At 34.3% G+C, this 25,230-nt stretch overlaps 1 protein-coding gene across 6 annotated transcripts in view; it reads right to left on the bottom strand.

Moving 5' to 3' along the window:
• Positions 1-18,882, bottom strand: part of LOC143250744 (SWI/SNF-related matrix-associated actin-dependent regulator of chromatin subfamily A containing DEAD/H box 1 homolog) — a 44,939-nt gene extending 26,057 nt beyond the window's left edge. The window contains exons 1-5 of one of the 6 annotated variants that reach the window (XM_076501696.1): positions 18,709-18,727; positions 18,373-18,471; positions 15,552-15,831; positions 3,962-4,067; positions 242-530 (exon numbers count right to left, since the gene is read on the bottom strand). In XM_076501696.1, coding sequence (XP_076357811.1) covers positions 242-530; positions 3,962-4,067; positions 15,552-15,831 — 675 coding nt within the window. In that variant the 5' untranslated portion in view covers positions 18,373-18,471; positions 18,709-18,727. Of the gene's footprint in view, positions 1-241; positions 531-3,961; positions 4,068-15,551; positions 15,832-18,372; positions 18,514-18,708 lie in introns of those variants that run through there. The other 5 variants (XM_076501695.1, XM_076501699.1, XM_076501697.1 and 2 more) reach the window with 5 other exon arrangements.
• Between the last annotated feature and the right edge of the window lie 6,348 nt (positions 18,883-25,230).

Raw genomic sequence — 25,230 nt, 5'->3', positions numbered from 1 at the left:
ATTGCCTACAATAGTTTTATATAAGAATAGGTTAATTCTTGTTAATAAATATACACATTTTGCTAAAAAAATCTCAAATTAACAAGCTTTGTCTTCATAATTTAGCATTCTGGAACTAATCACTACTACAAAATTTCTGTAAAATATGTTGATGTTTTTATTAGTTCCTGTAGTCTTATCTATTTGTTGCATATACAAAGTTGCAAAGAGCAAACATGACTTTTATCCCATAGTAACATACCATAACATCGTGATCTGGGAATTTCTCAGTGAGGAAGCGAAGGTCTAGATCCTTGTCAGTGATATGCCCAAGATTTATATTACTGCTAGTTCCATTTGTAGCATGAGGAAATAGATCTTCTTTCACCCGTTTAGAAGACGCATCTTCCTCCTCACTATCACTGATGACAGCACACCTTTTACGTTTTATAAGGCAAGGAACTTGTGGAGATTCCAAGGAACTAGGTACAGAATTCAATGATGCAGTAGGACTAGTGCAGAAACTAAGTGCTGGAGTACTTACATCACTGCTGAAATATAGTTAATTTTATTAATATTCAAGTAAAACAGACAAATGTATTTGAAAAGTGTGCATCATTAATGTCAAATGTCAATGACACAAAGATGCATTTTAAATGTCAGAGCTTAAACACCAAAACATGACAAAAATGTTGGGAAAACAATAAGCCCAACATTTGGAACAAATCTCATAAACTGAAGCTATATTTTCTGACGTTTAGATGATTTTTATCACATAGAAGCACAAGTTTTTTGGAATTTCTATGGCATAAAGATAAAAAACTTTGTGTTTAAAAAAAATTTATTTTTACAACAACACAGATACTGAAAATTACCATTTTCTTACAGTGAAAATGTATTTCTGATTGATTGTTACCTCTGCCAATAGAATATCTACTATCAACTTGTACTGTCTTCCATCTGTGTAAATTTTCACTCACCACTACCTTTGATATTCCACTTATCTTCATGTGTTTCCATGAGGCAGCTGCATGATAGCATAAACAACCTCCCCAATAGGAGTATGATGCAATTTCCAGAACATCTGACTCTCTTTCTGCAAATAGTCCAAAATCATTTCAAGAATGAGCAACAGAAAAGAATAAGACAGTAGAAGTGGAGAAGAAGGGTACAAAATGTGAGCAGATGTAAGAATCTATCAAAAATACATTTAAAGTGTGGCAAATGTTAACTTCTGATACAATATTTTACCTCTTCTCAGAGAAGAGCCAGAGTTCCACAGTGACCTAGTAAAGGGGTCAGTGTAACATGATCTAAATGAGCCATCTTCAGAAAGCACTCAAAGAAAGTCCATGAAGTGTCTGAATAAAAAGTATGCAAGACACATCTGCAGCAGACCACACTATTTCTGAGTCACTTTGGCTATGAAAATAATGTGCAGCAATAAGGGTGGAAACATAGGAAAAACCCCATAAATTAAATGAAGGGTACCTTGTCGTAGAGTTGCTATGGTGCAATGGACCATAAGGAGGGAGCTCAACCTCAACCAACAGAGCCATGATAGGAATATCTGACCTATGTTGGGAAGAAGGTCCTCTACTGTTTACCTAGGACACACAAACTGAAAGGGAAGATGATCTGTTCCAAAGATCCTTATCATCACATGTGCATGTCCAACATCAGTACTCACTGGAATCTTATACCCAGATGAGGATATGAATGCAGATAGAAATGTGGTGGTTCACCTCAGTCCATAACCAGGCAGTAATAAGAATGAATTATCCAATCTGCAGTAGAAAAAGGGTACCAGGGCTACTCGCATATGAGGACTTATATGGCTGGTACAGCTCCAAACAAAACCAGTATCCTCCCCTTCACAAACACACTGGGAACTAACATCCAGGCAATGGTGGAAAGGAGAGTGCCCAGTCATAGATGTGAAATGCAACTCAGTGGAAACTGTCCAGTCCATAGCCAGACAGCATCTGGTATAATGCATCAAGTCCACTGTAGGGGATGTACATATACACCATCTACACTGACAGAAAACCACCATCCTACTATCAAATGAGTGGAATTAAGCACATTTAGTAGGAAGCCCCCATGGTTTATCAACCCTGTGACTAGGAACTGGTAAGTAGTAAGAACTCCCATATGATACTGGAAGGAGGTGGGGAAGAAATAATGCATTGGAAAGTTCAGAAGAATGAAAACAGTGCAACAGGCAACTGAACCGTTATCTTGATTCAGTCAAATGAAGTATCAGTAAGAATGAGCAACAAATCCACTTCTGTTTTACTTATGTAAGTTCATGAGTGTTCAGTATGGGGTGAACATGTTTATGGTGCAAAACACTGAGGAAAACTAGAAGTAGTCTTGAAAGACACCCTATCTTTACAGTAGATGTTATAGACCTAATTAGTCATACAATGCAGGCTTATGTACAAGTAGACTTCATCAGGCAAAGTCACCACTAAGTAGGATCAAGATATACAAGAAATGCTCCTCCTGAGAAAAAGAGCACCTACCCTCTTATAGAGAAATCATGAAACTCAAGAAGTCAACAGAAGGTAGAAAGTAACCTGCAGAGCTCAAAATAGATATATAATGGAGAAAAATGTAAAATAAATGCAAGGGGAGTGGTCTATGGGCAGCATGAATTACATCCTCAATGAATGACAAAAATGGACATACAGAGACATGGTAAGGTGATAATTTGGGTGGGAAGAGACATGGCACAGACAACCACCATCAGGAGACAGGAAAGAATAATCCAGGCAAATCAATCCATAAGGATAACAATAGAAGTATCACTGGAAAGAAAATGGTACCACTGAGCAAATAAGAAGGGAGCAGTACAAGCTGCATAACAATGGAGAGCCCAAACAGGACTTAAGAGGCAATCCAAATTGGAAAAATATGGTGAAGGCAATAAAAGATGACAAGGGAAAAGGGAGTGAAAACAAAATTGCCCTCACATATGCCTAATGTTGTATAAAAGAACCAACCTGGTAGAGGATGATGCAGGTCCTGTGAAATAATGTGCAAGAAACACAGAGCAAATAAATCCAAATGTTTATATTCTCATGCCAAACGAAAGAGAGGAAAATGTAAGAAGAGATATAAGGAAGAGGATGAGATAGGAATAAAGGGAGGAAGTGTAAGGGTATGGGTGACAACAGTGAGTGTCCAAACAGGGAGTATGTCAGGCCACAGGGGACAGCAAAGGCAGAAGAAATAAAACAGGGTGAAAATTGGAGAAGTGAAGACAAAGTTAAATCTTATGAAAAAATGTGGCTGACAAAGCTGCACAGCAACCACTAATGACAGATACCAAAATTCTCTTGTTGAAAAAAAATAAACAAAAAAAGGGAAGTCGGATGCAAGAAAGCAGTATGGGATGGAGGAAAGCTATGACAGAAATACCATTAGCAGCAGACATAACTTATATTAGTACATTGACATGGAAGAATGTTGAACAGAATGAGAAAGTTGGAAAACAACATGCAGGGAAAACCTAACCCACATGAAGAGGAACTGGACAAAAATCACGTGTGAACATGGAGTGTTGAAAGGGAAGGATAGAGTGCACCTATATAAAGTTGTCCGAGGTGTTAGAAGAGTTATATACAGAAGCAAAAACTATAGCAGTGCTGGCCTAAGTGGTACTACCAAGAGGATGCAACATACAGTGGTTTGAATGACTGAGAGGAAATGAAAGAAGATAGACATGTATAGAGTAACCAACCTTCTATGCAGTTTGGCCCAGAATAATTTCTTGATTGGCACTTGTGGTGCTAGGACATCTCCTATTGGTGAAGGATCATCACATGCTCATTTGCATGTTATCAAGCAAATGCCTTAAACAAACATTTTCACATATAGAAGGCAGTAGAAGTTGGAAAACTATTCTCGTATGTACTGTTAATTTCATTAAAAAAATTTCATTCATTTAGTTTAACACCATGTAAAACTAAGTTACCTTTCACTTTTATTTTCTGGTAAGGATTCAACATCATAACCTTCTAGTTTAACCAAACATCCTGTCTGTTGTATTAATTCTGGAGTTTCAGGGACCACAGATATATCTAAAACACAGACAAATTTACAAGAATACAGTTAAAATATGGTTAATGTTATATTTGCACAAAAATCCTCAACCGATACTAAATAAAACTTTCCCAGACAATTTTCAGTTTGAAGTTCTTCAGTGTATCCTGTTATTAAGTCTATTGTACATGCAACTAAGATATTGTGAAAGTAAAACTTCAGAGGAGTAATGCATAACATACTGTCTGTTATGAAGTTTTAATGATGATATAATCTGAATTTCTTAATGTGACAACAAAAATTTTGTACACACTAATACTTTTATTGAGAATAAGTTACTCTTTATGTTCATGTTCGAGGTAAAACAAACTTTTCTGAGATGGACTAAAACTAAGCAGTTGATACCATCTAATACATACAGATAGAAGAAATATGAAGCAAGGTAGGAGTAATTCACTCTTAAAAGTGACCGATCATAAATCCTACTCTTCAGAGTAATTTGTATTGGAAAAATCATCAGCATTGGCTGCACATAAATATCATATCACAGGCAGAGATGCCCTTTCTACTCACAGTGTATGTGGGACTTTATCAGTGGCTGATTTACCCTTTGCATAACACAAGTCTAAAAGAATACAGGCAATTCAGAAGGGTGGTCTGGATGGGTACAACTATTGCACCTATTGCTGTGGGTTTCTTCCTCTCCTGCAACCATACCAAATTTAACATCACACAAACTGTTGCCATAGATATTGCCTCACACTTTTAATACTGAAGGTTGTCCAATAGGTACCCAAAGTTCTCTGTAGAATTCCTTTTCTAAGTCTCGAACCCAACTCAGTGAATAGCTCTGTTTCACACCACAGTGAAATGTTAGCTGAATTTGAACATGTCTATATCCCAGATGTGAAGTTACTCCTCAGTCAAGTGCTTGATTGAATCAAACACAAGTTATCAAAATTCAACATTAAAAACCACACCATTTGCCTTTGATTCAGTCACTTCAAACAGTTATTTATAATATTGTTAATGGGATAAGAAAGACAAGTGGGCTAAAACCACACCGTGACAAAAAGTCCTATAAAATCACTTCAGTATTGGTGGCAGAAAAATAGTCAAGGGGATTATGCCAAAATATTTGCAAGTGGGAAACATTAGCTGTAGAAAGTGAAATAGAAGGTAGCTTACATATCACACAAAATGTTGTACTTGGTTACGGTTTAATGTTTTCAATCGTGAAGACTAAATATGCTGTAAATAAGCAGTTTCACTGAATATATTCTTAATATTTGTTTCAGTGCAAGGTAGAGTTTAAAACACATTACTCTGTTTTTTGCCACATAATTGTGTTCACACAATGTCACTTGCTACATTATGACCCAAGGAATGCCTTTTCCTAAGCACTTTCAATTTATCATGTATCATAGCAATAACTCTTATTAAATTTAATAATGTTAACTGTTATGCAAAAATACACTTCTGTGTTTAAAGTTATACATATATTTATTAAAATAATGATCAGTACATTACACACTAGGGTTTAGCAAACATGAATATTGTCTAAAAACATTCAAGTTTTAAGATTTCAAAAAACATGTAGGTCCATCTGACAGTATTTCTGTAAAGCTGTGCAATACTATAACTTTGAATTTACCATGCATAAATTCACGTTTGGCAAGTTTTTAAATAAAGAGTTTCTACATAAAGAATCTTTTTAATAAAGCATTTTTACTAAAGATGTGTGTAATAAATTTCCAATGTCTTCAGTTAGTCAGTCAAAGTGAAAGGTAATTTTATTAAAAATAAAAACATTTTCTTATCTCATTTGCACAACTTTCAGAACATACTAAACGAATGCCAAGTTTTCTATTAGGTAAAATTTTGTCTTACTTTCCCTACCTTATTACTAACTGTAAAGGAACATATCAATGTGCAGTGAAGAGCAGAGAAATATAAAATGCTACTAATAATACTATTTTCTCCTCTGCACTGACTGCAGTGCTGATCATAAAGTCCTAGTTACAGTTTCAAATAACATTTTCACTTTTTATTTTGTGGTTTGATTGCTATTATTCTTGCACCTACTAAAAGCAGTAACTGGCACATGAATAACAATAAATCATAGATGATCATTAGCTGTTTCCCACAGAGCTAAATACCACATAATTACAGGAACTCCTGTTTCACAGGTTTGAGGTATTGTAATTACAGATGTTTATTTCACTGAAGTTTTGTTAGGTTAAGAATGAGAAACCACATGCTTAATTTTATTAAAAAATATGGAACAGCAAACAAAAATATAGAAAAAAACTTTCAGTATTCATATTTCAGATTTGAGCTATTATGCTTACATAAGCCTCAAGTATCACATATTTAAGCAAAATCAGAACTTGTGTGGCTTTCCAAAGGGCATTTTAGGACACAAAAGTACATGTCAGTCACTACAATAGACTGTTTCAAAATTATAATTTATGGAACCTTAGCTAGAAGTTGGTGAGTAACATAAGTGTTAAAACTATTTATAGGTAACTTGCATCCTGTAGAGAACATTTTGCTCTTATAATCCATCAGCCATATAATGTACATTAATTATCAATATCAAAAGTCTGAGTGAAAGGGGAAGAGCTTCTCTAGTGGGTTTGATTAAATGTACCGATATCTCATGACATCAACAAGGTGCAAATTTTTTATTCTTGCTTCTAATTATGTACAGTTTGTGTTTCTATTTGAATGAAACTGCAGAGGCTGTATCAGATATCAAACAAATTTGAAGAGGACAATTTGGGGTTCTGAAGAATCACAGTAATACTTATAATTTTTTAATGTTTCTTTATGAACTTCAGTTGAAACAGAATACAAACATTTTAACATCAAACTTCATTTTTATGCCAAGTTTACTGGCATACACTGATCTCAATTTAATTTTAAATGTAACACTATAAAACATTGTGACATGCACATTTTTAGCTGATCATAGCAAAACAAGGTTAGCAGGTCCAACCACAATCCTGGAGATGCCTCAAAAGTATGAAATTTCTCTCTCTTGTCTTCACTTTTTTTTTTTTTTTCCCCCCCCAATATGAAACATTGCAACTTGAGTCAGTGATAAACTAGATGGAAGGCAGCTAGTTAACACCACTTATTGCCATCTGCTGGACATCTCTTGTCAAACTGAACTTTATGGTTTGTTTAACACCCTTATAATTCACCCATGATCATAAAGTGATGAGCACAAGTATTTTTTTTAGCAGTAATAAAATAAAAATCACAAAACCTCAGCCCTACAGTCCAACATATTAGCAACTGGGCCACAATTGGTCTCTATGGTGAGAATGTAGAGGTAAAGCAGCTAGCCCTTTCAGTTATATGTAGGAACCAGTGCTTAAAAATTCTACCCCCTTTCTTTCTCTGCTGGACCTAAACTTGGTTAAATGTAACAATAAACAATGGGTTACTTTTTAAATATGACAAAGGTGTGTTAACTGTCATAATGAAAACATTGGGCAAATGATAAGATCTTTAATGAAACATGGTGGAATGGAAAGATCACAAGAGCATGATATACATTCACTACAGGCAATATGAATGTGAGTACACATATATATTGTATATATGTAGAAATACAGTTTCGACAACCAGAGTTAATAGTTTTGAATAGGTCATCACAGCATTCAAAGTTACACTTCTGTCTAATCAGAATCATCATGATAAAATTCTTAACTATTCTCTGGGAGATTTCATTTTTAACTAGACATGGTAAAGGTTTTGCTCATATTCATTCTGCTTGCTTGACTAACCATATTCTTACATTGAAGGCTGATCACTGTTTGATTACTTACAGAAGTTTTCTGTAGTACTGAAAACTAAGGGTCTTATGTAACTGCAGTCATTACAGAATCTATGAAGAAGGATTATCTGCTAGCAAAATCCTCTGATATGTTGAAATGATTCAATGTTTCTGAGAGGGATAACCATAAACATTTATTACAATACAAAAAATGAAATACTCTTTTAGTCACTTAATGTTAAAATACAGTTGAATGAATATTTGTTGTGGTTAATTTTTACTTTCATTACTTAGACAGTAAAATGTAATATATTAACTTATTTAACTTTTTTTTCACTAAATATAATATCAGTAACATGTAGTTTGAAAACAGAAATTATTATTGTGATGTTCCACCTTTAATTAAACTGGTTTTGAAGGGAAGAAAATTCCTGAAAGTTCTGGCACTGGTGAACTACACTTGTCTTAGATAAATCCTTTTCAAGACCACACAAACTGTTTTGGAAAATTATGGCCTAACATTGTTAGAAAAATATGCATATACATTTCACTATAGTCTGTGTATAACTCTTGACTTATGGGAATAATATAGTAGTATTAGTCTTAAAAATATTTAGCATAGTTCAATAATGGATATGTAATATTGTTAATAATTTTAGACATTTTTCAGCCTCAAGATAATTTAACTGCTGCAAAAGTAAAAACTTCAAGTTCTATATAAATACAACCTTACTCAAGGAAATATTTATTCGTATTGAATTTTATTAATAGTATATTAAACAGTTTGTGTGATTATAATGATATAAATCCTTAATATTACCCAACAAATATTACTATTTTTCATTTTTTAAAACACAGTCAATTGTGAACTATAAACAAACCGTCTATATGCAAAACTAGTACTCCAATCAGCACTCAGTAACAAGAACATTCCCCATCAAAATGCTTACTGTACTTACAACTAGTGAGGGAAATATAAACTGTTTTTGGAAATACATTTAACCTTATTCACCAAATGTCATCAGCATTTAGCCAATTAATTATAACTAATTAAAATGATTGTTTTTGAACAAGTCTAGATCTAAATAAATGATCACACAGATTCCATAATTTCATTGTGTTGATGTGCAAATATTAAATAAAAAATTACATGTGCAGTCATTGCTGCAATACGCAGGTTCAGTGATTGCAAGGCATGTACATATCATTCAGTAAGGATAAATAGTGTTAGGAAGTACGTTTCTTACCAATAAACACCTGGACTTAATGGTACCCCCTTCAATTCTTACAAAATGAAGCCACATGAATAATTGCAGGAAATGCCCAAATGGAGTTGAGACATTTTTAGCATGAGAACTATAAAAGATTCAAGTGTTAATAAGCTAACAACTGGTAGCAGGAATGCTTATCCACCAAAGCAAAAGTGAAAAGACAGACAACCAATTTGAGTGTATTCTAGACACCCAACAGAAAGCATTTAAGATAATTATAAGGGTCACATGCCATTGCCAAGAAACAGCACTTCATATCTTCAACAAGGGAAAACTTCTTGAACTTGTTATAAGAATGAAGCAAATTTATGCTTAAAGGAAATAGCATGAGCAGCCTGAGTCATAGGCACATCACTAGATGCAATCTAAAGTCCATTATGCTCATTTGACATCCAGTACACATGATGTTTAACCACTTCCAAACTGGTATCAACTACCAACTACCGTGTTTACTCGCTTATAAGACGGGGAATTTTCCTCGAGATTTCGGGCTCAAATTGGGGGGGGCCCATCTTATAGGTGAGGTCTACAGACATAGAAAATAAATTTAGTTCACTCAGAACTGTGCAGATATTTCAGACAGTGAAAATAGGAAAGTGAGCTATCTTGTTATTATTAGATCTGTGATTGTGAGTCAGCGCATCGTTCGTTGAAGGGCGCGTGGGACTTCGTTTTTCCCTATAACGTCATACCGGTAAGCACAATGCATCCACAGTGCTAACAAAGAAGAATCAATAAAGACACATCTTTTAGCATCTTGTCGGTTTCTTCCCGAACACTTGGCTGCTACCTTGGCTGCTTCTCGGTTCTAGCTTGCTGTTGGTAAGTACCTTGTTGTCAACACCTACTGGTATTCAATAAACAGCAAAAATTTACCGTTACTATCATGTCACAGAAGAGAAAGAGAAACTCATATGATGTATCATTTAAGCTGAAAGTCGTTGAGTTTGCTAAGAGAAGTTCCAACTGTGCAGCAGAGCGGGAGTTCGGGCGTAACTGAGAAAACTGTCCAGGATTGGAGAATGAATGAAGAAAAACTATGAAACGCTTCCTCCAAGACTTTGAAGAAAATGCGTCCCGTGCTGGCACCTTACAAAGACATGGAGAGTAAACTTAAAGAATGGGTTCTGGATCTTCGGGGCAATGGTTACGTCGTCACCCGACCATCCATCCGAGTCCGAGCGTTGCAGACTGTCAAGGAGCTGGGGCATGCTGACTTTAAGGCGTCGAACGGATGGTGCACCCGCTTCATGAATCGGCATGGTCTATGCCTCCGACAGAGCACGCACATTGCTCAGAAGCTGCCCAAAGATGTTGAAGACAAGGTGATGAACTTTCACAAGTTCGTGATCGACTTAAGAAACAGTCAGCAATTCCACCCGAGAGCTATCGGAAACATGGACGAGACGCAGATGTTCTTTGATATGCCAGGCAACAGAACGGTTGACGTGAAGGGGGCTAGTACTGTGTCTATCAAGACCTCTGGAGCGGAGAAACAACACTTTACTGTTATCTTGTCATGTCTTGCCGATGGTACCAAGTTGAAACTGGCAGTGGTGTTCAAGAGAAAGACAATGCCCAAGGAAAAGCTTCCTAAGGATATCATTGTGTTTGTTCAGGAAAAGGGCTGGGTTGATGAAAGAGTACTTTTCGGATGGTTAAGAAAAGTATGGTTCAAGAGACCAGGTGCACTGCTGAATGGAAAGTCCATGCTTGTGTGGGATATGTTTCGTGCACATTTATTGGACTCTGTGAAAAGTGAGCTGAAGAGAAACAGAACGTACCAGTGTGTGATACCAGGCAGATGCACCTCAGTTCTCCAGCCACTGGATGTTTGTCTCAACAAACCGTTCAAGGTGCATATGAGGCAGAAATGGAATGAATGGATGGTCAACGGTGAGAAGCAGCTGACGAAGGCGGGAAACCTTAAACGACCCGGAATTAGCTACAGTTTGTCAGTGGATTGTGGACTCTTGGAACGAGGTTCTGTCAGATATGGTTATCAGATCGTTCCTCAAATGCGAATTTCAATTCCATTGACGGCAGTGAGGATGATGAACTTTTCAATGAGTTTATCGGCAGAGATGACGAGAGCAGGAGGAGAACACGGAGGAATGTGACCTCTACGATGATGGATTGTCCGAGGAGCAGTTTTATGAACTGTTTGGAGATAGCGACAATGAATAATTTGAAGGCTTTTGAATTTCATAACTTGCATACTGATTTGTTGTGTTCTATTAAAGTGCAGTTTGCATAAACTCTTTAATACTTTGAAGAAATGTGGTTTAAAAGTTAGCATAAACGTACTTTGATACTGAAATATGTTGTGATAAGTTTTCTGCGTTAGATTGTTCTTTGTTATGTGTTTTAAATATGAATATTTATCATACAGTAAATAAAATAGTTGATGAAATTCCATTAAACGCTTGAACACCGAGTTTGGATTTATTCATTTATTTTCACTTTTCTATCTCTTCTATTTTTCTCCTTCTAATCTGAAATCGAAATATCGTATACGAAACCCAAAATTAGGTTTCTATTAATTTCCATTTTTTTCACTTTTCTCTCGTTACCTGCTTTCCTTCCTTCGTCTTATAAACGAGTCTAAACAGAATATCGACAATCTCTCAGGTGAAGTTGGGACCCGTCTTATAAGCGAATCGTCTTATAAACGAATAAAAACGGTACACTAAAAATAAACATGGAATTTTCAGAGAACTGATAAAAGTATGCACATTAAAGCCTTCAGTGTGGTGAAATGGAAATAAACATTAAAAAAAGCCAACTGTGCACTTAGTAATAAATGCAGTTCTGGTTTCCTAAGACAAATACATGTATAAACTTGGAAACGTTTAGGACTGACAACATGCATTTATAGAAGAAAACTGTGATGTTGCTTGTTAAAACGTTGGGATCTTTGCATCAACATAAAGCCTGGCAGTTACTTACTCTGACCATACCTCAATATTTGATGACTATATTGCTCATATTTAGAACTTTTTATAAGCAACATCACAGAGCTGGACACGCAACTCCATGACCACGATGAAGTACATAGCATGTCAGGTATTCTCATCTTAACGTGCTGTTCAACAACATCCAGAAGAATACAGAATTATTACTTTGAAACCACTGGTGGAACTAATTGCGATTCCCTCAATATTAACGTGCAAGTCTGGTTCAAATACTTTGTCCTCAATGCTCTAGGATCTTCAGATATAGTTATACTAACTCTAGACAGTTATCAAAACCAAAAGTTTTAAGAATGATATCTTTTTTAGGTAATATGTAACAAATTCATAAAATTTTCAGAAACTTTTGCTAAACAGATTAAATGTCCTTAAATCAGATAACCCAAGAATGAATATTTGTTCAGATATTTTCATTGGCCTTAAGAAATGACAGATAAGTTACATAACTTTCCAGTTACCAACTCTGAACAGAATCAGATTGTTAAATCTTTGACATTCTTCACGAAATCTGCATTTCACATGACTAGGTCCATGCACGAGGAACAGCATCCCAACCTAGAAGAGGAATTTTAGGAAGGACAGGATCAGTAATTATGGCTGATGTTGAAAAAAGGCACAAGACTTTAATTTGGTAAAACAGTAAAGAAGATCCGAGCCAAACTATTAAAAGTGCTTGGAAGATGAGACGGATTTCCAAGAGATGACTGTCTCTCCTCCGACTTAGAGAAATGTACTTATAAGCAACCTCTCCTGAGCAAAATATTCATTATTATTCTTAGTCCATCTTCAACTTCTTCAGCAACTGACCAGTCCCAGAGATGCCAACTATTTCAAATGAGTAAGCGTAATGATTGTAGACAAAGCCCTTTATCATTTGCAGCTACTAGGCCTGACTAATGTCTAAGCTGTTTATTATTACATTATCATAACTATTATTATTTATTACTGCGAAAGATTGCTCATTTATGACTGTGTTTTGTATATTTAATAAATAAATTTAAAAAAAAATCTTTTTTATATTCTGAATTCTTACTCATAAATGTCGTTATCTACATCGTTTTTGTCTTCGCCTCAGCCTTTTGTTGGTGAGATGCCGATTTTGTACGTCTGGAACAATTGTTTATTCCGCCATGTGCCACAGAAAAAAAAAAAAAAAAAAAAATCGATTGACAAACTGTACAAAACACATGACTGTCACTGACTTTTGATGCAATGACCGAATATTTTGTACTATACTCTTTCCTAAATTTTTGATTCACAGTTTTAGTCCTTTTAGATTTGCCAGAAACAAGACAATCTGGTAAATGAGGCCTCTTTTTTCCCATCTTGTGAATGATCGCATTGGTGTTTCTATGCTGCTTATAAATCGAGAAATATCCATCTACGCAGAACGCTGATTGGCTGACAAGCACTGATGACATACCTATGGATTCTCCCACATACCCAGTATGTAAAAGCACTGCACTCAAACTATTGGTAGATGTCAGAAATACAAATATTTTTTATTATTTCAAGCACAAACATGATTATCGCAAGTAGCGATTTGGACTACGTCTTTTATTTATTATCAAAATTTATTTGTATCTCACTAGAAGTTTTCTTTTCACCCCTTTCAAGCCTTGGAAACAATTTATATCACTCTTTGTATATGCTTATATAATATATAATAATTTGGGAGTTGTGACAAGTCGCAATATTTGTCTGTATGAGCGTATAGTCGTAATGTATACACCAAAATCATAATGATTACACTCAAATCGTAATGGTTGGCGTCTCTGCAGTCCTTCAATGCACGAGGATTTGAGTACCAAATATATTAAATATATCAGGGCAAGAGTGAAGAGATGTTTCCAAACAGAAATAATAATCCAACTAAGTAAGGGGGAGTAACCATTCAATGAACAAATCGTAAGTTTGCATCCTTATTGATAGCTTGTTAGGTGATATTGAAAATTTAAAAAGGATTTTGTAATTTTATTTAAAAATTAATTCCAACTGTGACAATGGTTAATTGAAAACTTCTGGAGAATTTTCACAAGGTTTCATGAATCAGTTTATGTTCACACAAAGAAAAAAATTATAGCACTATTTTAAATTAACAAGTTATATCAAACAGTGCAAGGAACAATTTTGCTGAAAACATAATTACTACAGTATTTAGTCTCTTTGTTTCATTTTATAAAACCATGTCATACACTGGACATTCATAAACACTTCATACTCTGTACACTGTTATAAATACTATTATAATACTTTGCTTATTTTACATGTACTTTTATTAAATAAAGTTATGTCTGTGAGAGTTTGGTGGTCTGACCACAAAATATTCGAAACAGACCAAGACTTATCAATCTAACACATAATGCCTGCCAGAAAGTGTAGTATAAATGACATGGATGAAAATGATAGAATAAGGAAAATGAAAGCAGAGGGCATGAAAACCAGCTCAAATGTTTTGATTGTTATGGTTAGCACCAAAATAAAACTTCTCTAATAATGTGTGCATTGAATATTAAAATCTATTGTTATTATGTTTACAATTTTGTAACTCAAAAGAGCATGCTGTACACACAGTCTACAAAACTATCCAATAATATAGACAAAACCCTATCCTTGTATTATAAATATAACTTAGATTAAAGCATAATACTTTTAACTCCTAGCATCTATAGTTGAGTATGACATACTAAAACAACTTTGAGTATGAAAATCAGGAGGTCATATGGCAACCAAAGCTAATATGAAGTCATAGAACATTTGTCAGAACTGTCTTGGCAATTAACTGGTAGCATGTTACTGATAGTTTTTATGAAGATTACATAATGACCTTTTCTAATACAAAATATTCATACATATAATAGTAAGTGTGTTAAATTGGAGACTCAGAACTTCCAAAAACAGGGATATTCTTTGTATCTAATGGCATTTGAAAACAAAGAAACATGAATTAACTTGGAGAATCAAGTTTACCCAGAATGTGGCCAGCAAAAAGTCATACCCCACACATAAGAAAAGTACAGTAACAGGTGAGAATCTCCAATCACATAGGCCAGTGGTTAAAGCCATCCACATGCCACAGGCAGCAATATGCATCACAATCAAGAAGGATCTTCATTTGGAAACCTAACACAGTCATGTGCCTATAAAATAAAAGTTCAACTGAACCATACACCTCAAGCAGCTGATGAATGAAGCATACATTCATGCTATTCCATAATACATAACAATCAAGTCACCAGATGAAGTACCCAACAGATTTCTGTGCTATTAGACTCATAAAAATGGTGCTAGGAACTATTGTTCTCATTAATATAAAGCATTAAAATAACAGTAGAGCACTTTTGATGCGAGTCTCACATCAGTGCCTCTACAGTACAAACTACATTGCCATCATCAGAAATACGGTGAGGCTCTAAAATTATTTTAACGTAATATAATAAACCTTTATTACATTTACATGCAAAAAAATGTGAGTACACACACTGTACTTACTGTTATCTGAAGAAGATTCGGTACTAGTACAAGGAGTTTTAGCTCTGTTACAGTCATTTTTCAGACCAGACTCTGTTGCAGAATTAAAATTTTGTTCCTTATTACTTTCAGTTGTTACATTGGAATCTTGACATTCAGGTGAACATTTACTGGTTTTGTCAACATCTTTATTCTGTACATCAGTAACCTTGGGTGATCTCTTTTGAAAACGAAACTGACGGAGAATATTGAGCATGCTGGGAGATTTCTTTTCACTATCCTCATAGGTGCCTGGCATCATCTAGAATAGTCCAAAAATTACTTGTATATTATGAATATTTATATTAATGTTACTGACAAAATTACAATAAAATGCTCATATGATTAAAGAAATTTCATTATTGAGGGAAAAGAAAGGCCAGTTGGCCCATGTGGAATATTTTTTAATACTACCCTATTCTAAACTAAATACAGAATTTTTTTTTACATCCAACATCTAATACATCTGCCCAAACATCTCTTAAAATGTCTTCAAATGCTGCACTTTTTTCTAGTTAAACACAAAGCTACAAAATGACCTATACGTGCTCTGCCCCCCACAGTTATTAAAACTAGGTTTCTAACATCGTTAAGTCTGCAAACATACCACTGAGGGACTATTACATCAGAAGGCACACCATTCCATGAGAAAACAACCCTATTAGAAAAGTAAAAAAGTGCTTTAACTGCAGTTTTTTTTTTATATTTAAAGCATCCTATACAGTTATTGCCCAGAGAGGTATTTATGAAAACATTATCTGAACTTATGGATTCCAAATATTTAAAATCCTTAAAAACCTCAATCATTTCTCCCTCAACCCTATCTCTTTCCAATAAATGTCTGAAGACACTAACTTATCTACATTAGAAGAACTCCACCAACATGAAATTATCTTAATAGCTTTCTTCTCTAAACCCTCTATAATCACTTAACATTTTTACTGAAATCTGATGACCAAAACTGAACATTATATTCCATGCAACTTTTGCCCAGTACCTACAGAGCAAGTTGATGATTCTCTTCAATCTGCATTTCAATATTTGTTTGTACAGAACTTACAACCACATTTCATTATTTCCACCTAACATGGACTGTTTAGTTGCCTTTTAAGAACTTTGTGATAACTGTTCCAATATCTTTCCTCATAAGGTTAGCAATTATTTCAGTAAGGTTATGAGGATTATTTGTAACAACCAAGATGCATATTGTTATTTTTACCGAGATTAAATATCTGCCAGATGTTTTCGCCTAGCTCATCAAAGAGTTCATATCTCTCTTCATGATTACAACATATTCATTACAATATGCAATATCCATTAACTTAACTCTGAACCAAAGGAGTCAGCTTTAAATCACGACATCCCCATCAGATGATGACAACATTATTCTAGCTGAAAACTGATCAAACCATGTTATTGTCCAACTTAAGAAAAGAGAAATTTCATAAGGTATGTTATGAAAAAAAATATAGGCAGAATGTGCAAAAAATTTCAGGGTTAGAGAGTTAATGTTATCTGTAAACTGAACCAAGTTATTAATTATTGTATTAGCAATCAAACTTGTGCCACAAGTTCACTTACGAGTTTTCTATCTCTGATGACAGACAAGCTATAGACTTTTACAGGAAAGATTTATCAAATATTGATATTTTTGACAAAGATGGAAAACAAGATAACTTTCTCTACCTCTCCAAGACAAGTTCCAGATACTGGCTGACTTCTAAAAGCATATTATGTTCATGTTCATGTGAATATTTTGCACCTGCTCTTTGCCTGTTAAATAATTATCTGAGGTGTATACAAATCAAAGAAAGACCAAGTGTTCTAGCTTTAATACATAATCATTTTGACACTGCTGTCAACATTGAAACTATATGCAAGTTATTTACAGTAAAGCATTCCAGAAGAATTGAGCATGCTAACATCAGAGGCAATATTCTTACAGAAGTCACCAATACTGAGTACCAAAACTTATGTTTTAAGGTGGTATTAGTACTAGTGCTTGTTTGAGCTACTTTGGCAGGTTTACATGTAGTTCTTTTTTCACTTTTCAAAAAGAGGTAGCTCACTTCACCCAGCCAAGAACCTCTACTTTTTATTTTTGAGAATTTCACCTGTGGTTAACAATGCTATTTCAGTTATGCATACATATGCATATACGGTTTAAACAGCTAATATACTACTATTGTACAGAACTGTTTAAATTAGTAATATAAAATTTAATAACTATTCTAGATGTAGATATTACAATAGTTTGCTATTGTAAAGCATACGTATTTATGCTAATTTATGTCTACTTTCCCATACAGCGTTACAAGTGAATGATGATTTGTCGACTTTTCATTGGTTCTTTGTGGATTTTCAAGTGAATTGCCTTCAGTGTTTGAGTTGTATTTCATGTAAGATTACTTACGGATTTTAATCTCATAGGACCTACTTTTTTAAAATTATAATAGGATGGGGGCATGCTACCAGACCGCCATAGCGCTGGAAACCGAATGCTTTGTATGTTGATTGTGCTTAGCACAAAATGTATGTTTTTGAAAATACAATAATTTACAGATTCCCTAGAAATATCAACAGAGAACATTGTTTATATTAACCAGTTTTGTGCTTCGGCCTTAACAGTTAGTATCAACGAACACAATAGAGATGCGGTTTCTGAAAATTTGTAAAACAACAACAACAACAAAAAACAATAGACATCAATATTATGTTAACCAACCCATAAGTTTTAAAAGTTTAATACACAGAGTCCGTATATTTAAATGATAATGTGAACTTGTAAATCCATCACACTTACACTTTTGTCTCACTAAATCCAACTGCACTTGAATATTTTCTATTTCCTGAAGACACCGAGCGAGGTAACCGGTACTAACAGTGCAATACCAACACGATCCTAATTTTATGACTTAAGAAATGAAAATGACTGCACGATATAAAGTTTATAATACCTGTATTCTGTATTTAAACAAAAACAACCAATTCGTTTTAAAATGTGTTAAAGAATATACTTCATTCTGTGGAGAAAAGCCATAAACACACAATATTAAATAAAATTATATGTAGATATAAAATATCAATAACTTATTTTTTTTCTAAAACTACCATGTTAATAAATAAACTTCCCACTCACGTTTTGTATCTTACTTATAGCAAATTAGTAGCGCGCATATACCGAAAACTACTTACGTCAATAAAATAGCAGGCGCGAACTTGTTAAACTTAAGAGGGCTCCTACTTTTCAATCAGTTCCACTAGTTTTTCTTATACGATTTTTTAAATATTATTAGTATATAAGACTTTTCAATTACTCCATTTACTCAAAGACAAAAAAAATTGCATCAGAAATTTGTTAATTTTAGAGTGTTTTTCAAAGCTGAATAAAGAGCTTCGCCAAAGTATCATTATATAAGTTATTAGTATTTTAAATTATTATGGTGTTAACATCCGTTTTTAAATGAGAAAAACTGACGAAACATGATTATAATCAATTATATTTATCATACAGTATTTTAATGGTACTTATTGTGTTTTTAAATACTACATTTTTTATAAGTCCTCTCGACTTTTTATTGTTTATTATTAAACACAAAGCTACACAAAGAGCTATTTGTTGTGTAGGATTTACTATTATACATTTATTTTAATATATACGTTTATTTAAGTTAGGCCCGGCATGGCGAGGTGGATCACGGGTTAGAATCCCCGTTACACCAAATATGCTCGCCCTTTCAGCTTGGGGGCGTTATAATGTACGGTCAATCCCACTATTCGTTGGCCAAGAGTTAGCGGTAGGTAGTGATGACTAGCTGCCTTCCCTCTAGTCTTACACCTCTAAATTAGAGATGGATAGCGCAGATAGCCTTTGCGCGAAATTCAAAAGCAAACCAATTGTTTAAGTTAAATTTATGTTTAGAAATGTACATAACTTATACTCTTAAATCTGTATTGCAAAATTCCCGCCTATTCATTAAAGTTGTAGAGGGTTCTTGAGTTGAGAATCAACAATATATGTCTGCACGTAAACGCCAGAGTATTGTTAATATTGTTGTGCAGACTAAAATTTCTAGAACCTTTCCTCATGCCCCTAAATGTAACCAATATAACGCGCCACGAGAAAGTATATATTATTGGTTTGTTATAGTAGGTATCTTACAAGCCTCGGAAGCTATTACTGTTATCAATGCTCATTAACAGGGAACCTTAGATATTTGACCAGGAACGTTAATAAACTTCTAACATTACAAACCATTTGACTTCAGCAAATTCAGATCGGATAATAGTATTTTTACAAAAACATTATATAACTTCAGTTGTGAAAAATTCATTTATGATCAGCGATGCACGCAGAACAAGCTTAAGTTAATTGGTACTTTCACCATCTAGAAATTAACTTAGTCATCGTAAACACTCGATAAAACATCAAGAAAACTCCAGACCAGAAAAAACAACAACTCGATATTGTTTGTGAGTTTGTAAATCTTTGTATATGTATCATTCTTTACAATAACTGTTATTGTTAATTGTATTATTGTTTGTATATATTAAAATATATTTGTATTAAAAAAGAAGCTGTGTGTATGAATCTTGTTAGCAAATATCATAAATTTGATACATCTCAATATTTAATTAACTTCCAAATTTAAATTTTCTCAATTTTAGGCTATTTCAAATTGTAATATATAATATAATAAATTGAGGGTTCGTTCTCTGAGATCTGAATCAGAAACAAAATTCGATCTAAATTCAAATTCAAATTATAATTCAATTTATATTTATCAGTGCTAACAAGATTTTATCGTGTCTTATTATCAAGATTATCTTGAATCACCCTCCATCAAACAACTAAAAAGATAACAAAAGTGTATTGCTCAAAACTGTCAAAGTTTTAGAATTAGAGGTCAAGAAATCAATGAGAAAAAAATGAACTAAAAAAGCGTATTGCTAAAATGCTAGTTGATGATGATTTGTTGTCCAAGAAAATTGGGGTTTATTGATAAAGATAAGTTAAAGATTCAGCTAAAATTGAAAAAAAAATCGATCTTGAACAAGCTTGTATTGTAGCTAATAAAAAAATTAAGTTGAAAGAAATGGAAAATAGATTTAACTCCAATCGATCAAGGCAAAACAACAACTTTGAACTTAATCAGTATATTAAAGTATCACCATTCAAAGAAAATGAGGTTGATCAATATTTCCAACACTTTTAGAAGATTGCACAAATCATGGGATGGCTCACCAAAAATATTCATTGTTACTACAGAGTATTTTAACTGATAAAGCACAAGAAGCTTATGCTGCTCTCACACTAGAAGACTGTACGAATTATTCTCAAAGCACACAAGTTAGTACGAGAGACCTATCACCAAAAGTTTCGAGATTATCGCAAATAAGATGATCAAACACTGATTTGGATCGATTGTGTAATTCTGTACATACTGGCAACAGTTTCAACAAACAAAGATAATTATGTCTGTAGTTGAACGTCAGGATAAAACTCTCAAAGCCATTAAGGCCTGTCTGCCATTTTTGTAAAAAAAGCAAGTTATGTCATGTCCGATTGTCGGTGTTTGGAAGCGAAAAACGAAAAGAAAGAAACACCTAGTGCATTTATGTCCACATATGGATGTAGTTTCACCAGATCATCGGATATTGTCGGTTTGAATATACCATACAGTCATTTTAGAGCTGGTAGGTGAACAGCAGACCAGTCCAATGTTGTTACCAGAAGGTCAAGAAAGCAGAAGACGGTTATAGTCTTCTTGAGAAGAGAAGTGGTAATCAAATCATCCTTATAAAATCGACGTGTATTATAGGATCGAAAAGAAAAATCCCAGACTGACCTTACAAGGGTCTAATATGAATAGTAGGAAACCGATGATGATCAATAGGGAATTCTAGACTGTGTGTTGTGTAATAGAAAAGAATGCAATAATAAAAAGTAGTTCTGAAGAAAATTTTTACGCTGTGGAGATGCATGCAACTAGTTTACAGGATTGCTTAGTATTAACAAAATAGACATATATATTTAAAAGAACAACAACCAAAAAATGTGAGGTCCGTCATATTATGTGAGATTTGAGTGGAAGTTCAGACAGGAAGTAGAATTTCCATTTTTGTTGTTGTTATTTATATCTGTATAGGAATGTAATTCATTTGCAGGGCTTGAAGATGCAGACTACCAGCTGTCAATTCTGTTCACTACAAATGTAGAGCACCTATACCGTAATTGGCTCAATTGTAATGAGCCGCAACTCAATGCTGCACCATTGTACAGATGGTTAAAATATATTTCAAAAATTCGTGTGTTTTGTATTCTACTCACAACAGGGTACAAAATAGCTTGGCTCCAATTGTGTCAATAAGCCATTTTGTGAACCAAAGTCATGAGAAGCAAATGTGGTTATAACAGTGGTGTTTCCTTCTTATAACTAAATTCAAATCAGTTATGGGATTGTTTCACGTAGTGTATAATTTGACAGTAGTACTATTTTAAATACAAGTTCCATTTTGCTAACTCAAGTGTTCTTTTAAGTACAAGTTCCATTTTGTTAATCCACTAGAGAAAAATTACTTATAGCTTCGTTCATTTCATGATAATTAAAATGGAAAATTCAACATATTATTTTTTTTACTTTAATTTTTTTTCTCAGATTTCAAACTTTCGAACGATCTATTCAGTCTGTGAACACAATTTCTTTATATGGTTAGTAAAGTGATTTAAAAAGTACGAAAGTACGAGACTTTCATTCATTTGTTTGAAATATTCTCTGCTTATACACATGTGTTGGATGACTTTGTATGTGGCGGGCACAAACACTCTTTATATAAGCCTAAAAATGATCCAACAGATAAAACGTTTTTATTTGGCTGTAGTTAAATTTTTACTCTAATAATTAGAGGAAATTTATATATATATATTTACTTGGTTCTCTGTTTCTTGTTAAAAACCAAGCTACACAATGGTCTATATGCGCTGTACCCATTACGGGTATCGAAAACATTAAATATGATATCTCACAAACGTTTTGATAATAAAATTAATTACTATATCTGTTTTTAAAATTCTTATATTTTTCAATTTCATTTATTTGTCGCTGACACATTCGGCCCAGCATGGCCAAACGTGTTAAGGCATTCGACTCGAAATCTGAGGGTCCTGGGTTCGAATCGCGGTCGCACCAAACACGCTCGCCCTTTCAGCCGTGGGGGCATTATATTGTTACGATCACTCCCATTATTCCTTGGTAAAAGAGTAGCCCAAGAGTTGGCGGTGGGTGGTGATGAGTAGCTGCTTTCCCTCTAGTCTTAAACTGCTAAATTAGAGACGGCTAGTGCAGATAGCCCTCGAGTAGCTTTGCACGAAATTCAAAACAAACAAACTGACACATTCATAAGCGTCCAGCTAAAAAGACCAAATATTTATTTTATATCAATAATAACAAAACGTTATAAATCATGAAGTCACAGTATCTCTTAAAATATTGTGTTATATTTAATAAAATAATATCTGTATCGTTACTGGGCTTACCAGAAGATAAACCTGAAATGCCAGTTGTCTTTATTTCCAGAAAAGTAATGTTTCAGAATGTGTTTTCACATTCGATTAACATCGCTTAACCCTAACTATGTTTACTTCCACTAAAATTAGCAGTTCAGTTCAGTGTATGAACAAATTCGATTCTCGGTAAAATAATAATAGAAAGTATCGCACTCTAGTGTCGGTTAAGAATAATAAAAATTAGAGCAGGTTAATACATTTTCAAAGACCTGTTCAAACTTTGGTAGCTGTGGTAAACTAGCTTTACGATAAGTTAAAAGATTTAAAATTATTCTGTTTGCAGTCTTCTGATCTTGGGAAATTAAGGTTAAAAATTTAATTCTAATTTGCAAAATAATGTTTCAATTAAGTTCGTAAAAATATATATTTATATATACACGTATAATTATTTTCAAATCTAATGTTGTTGTAATTTTGAATTAAGCACAAAGCTACACAATGGGCTATCGGTACTCTGCTCACTACGGGTATCAAATCCAGGTTTTTAGCGTTGTAAGTCTGCAGCCACTGAAGAGCTTCAAATCTCCTCTTCCTACATCGATAAAAGAGCTTTTTTAGCTGTAGTAAGTTTTCCGCACTTTATTATGTTGCATATTTATTTTAAGGAATATAACAAGAGTTTGATAATTCAGTTTTAAACTTGAAAATATAATTTTTGGTTAGAGGAATGTATTCGGTTCAACGGTTGTCTGTGATACAACTGCAGAGTTGGCTATAGGCTAGATCTTTGCTATTATTGTTGCTATGGACGCAGCAAAGAGGCTAATATTGAAGTCTTATTAAATTAGCGTTCCTCGCTTCGCTACTTCTCGTCTTATTTCATCACCAAAATTAGTGAGGAAACGAGAAGACTTACTTTTCACGTGTTAGATGTTTTTATGAAAGATTAAAATGCATAATTTTCTATTAGAATCACTCAGTGGCACAGCGGTATGTCTGCTGACTTATGGTACTAGAAACCAAATTTCAATATCCGCGGTGGGCAGAGAACAAACACCACATCGGGTATCTTTGGGGTTAATTACAAACAAACAAATTCTGTTAGAATAATTAAAATAATGTTTCAAACCATAAGCGGCCATTTTATTAGTACATAACGATATCAAACAGAAGACATGATACACATAATCGTTTCTTAGCTCGAATAAAAACAAAATTCACTACAAATTAAATTTGTGAGATAAATTTTTCAGTAAAGTGTTTATACTTACATACCATTTGAGCCCTGACATGGCCAAGTTCAAGCAATAGCTTGAATTGAAATAAACATCACACTACTGTTTTGTTTCATAATTTTGCGCAAAGATATACAAAGGCGGTCTGTGCTTAGATACACCTGTTTTTGAACAAACTACAAGAGACACAGTTATCCAATAGAGCCAACCACAAACTCTTGAGCTACTTTTGTCTAATTGAATAGTGCGATTTCAGTGTAATTTTTATAGAGCACAAACTGCCCCAAAACACAAGGACGTTTTTGAGGGCTGGGTGCCGCCTAGTGATTAGAGTATCGGGCAATAAAATTGAGAGTCCGTGGTTCGTGTTTCGTTTGTTTTGTTTTGTAATTTCGCACAAAGCTACTCGAGGGCTATCTGTGCTAGCCGTCCCTAATTTAGCAGTGTAAGACTAGAGGGAAGGCAGCTAGTCATCACCACCCACCGCCAACTCTTGGGCTACTCTTTACCAACGAATAGTGGGATTGACCGTCACATTATACACCCCCACGGCTGGGAGGGCGAGCATGTTTAGCGCGACGCGGGCGCGAACCCGCGACCCTCGGATTACGAGTCGCACGCCTTACGCGCTAGGCCATGCTGGGCCTCGTGTTTCGTTGCCACAAAATCGCTCGATTCATTTTGGTGCTGTGTTTGCGTTATAAGAATAACGGTCAACTTCCATTATTTGATTAGAATAGCTCAAGAGTTGACAGTAGTTGCTGTTAATTAGATGCCTTTCCTTTAGTCTATTGGCTCGCAATTAGGGAGAGCATAGCTTTGCACAAATCCCTAACACAAAATTAAAAGCGTTTTAGCGAAAAGGAATCGCGAACCAAGAATAATCGCAGTTACAGTTCAGAATTGCTAACAAATAAGC

The sequence above is a fragment of the Tachypleus tridentatus genome, chromosome 5, assembly GCF_004210375.1.
Source record: "Tachypleus tridentatus isolate NWPU-2018 chromosome 5, ASM421037v1, whole genome shotgun sequence".
Lineage (NCBI taxonomy): Eukaryota > Metazoa > Arthropoda > Merostomata > Xiphosura > Limulidae > Tachypleus > Tachypleus tridentatus.
Note: the sequence above shows the minus strand (reverse complement) of the source record. Positions and strands in the feature narration are given on the sequence as shown.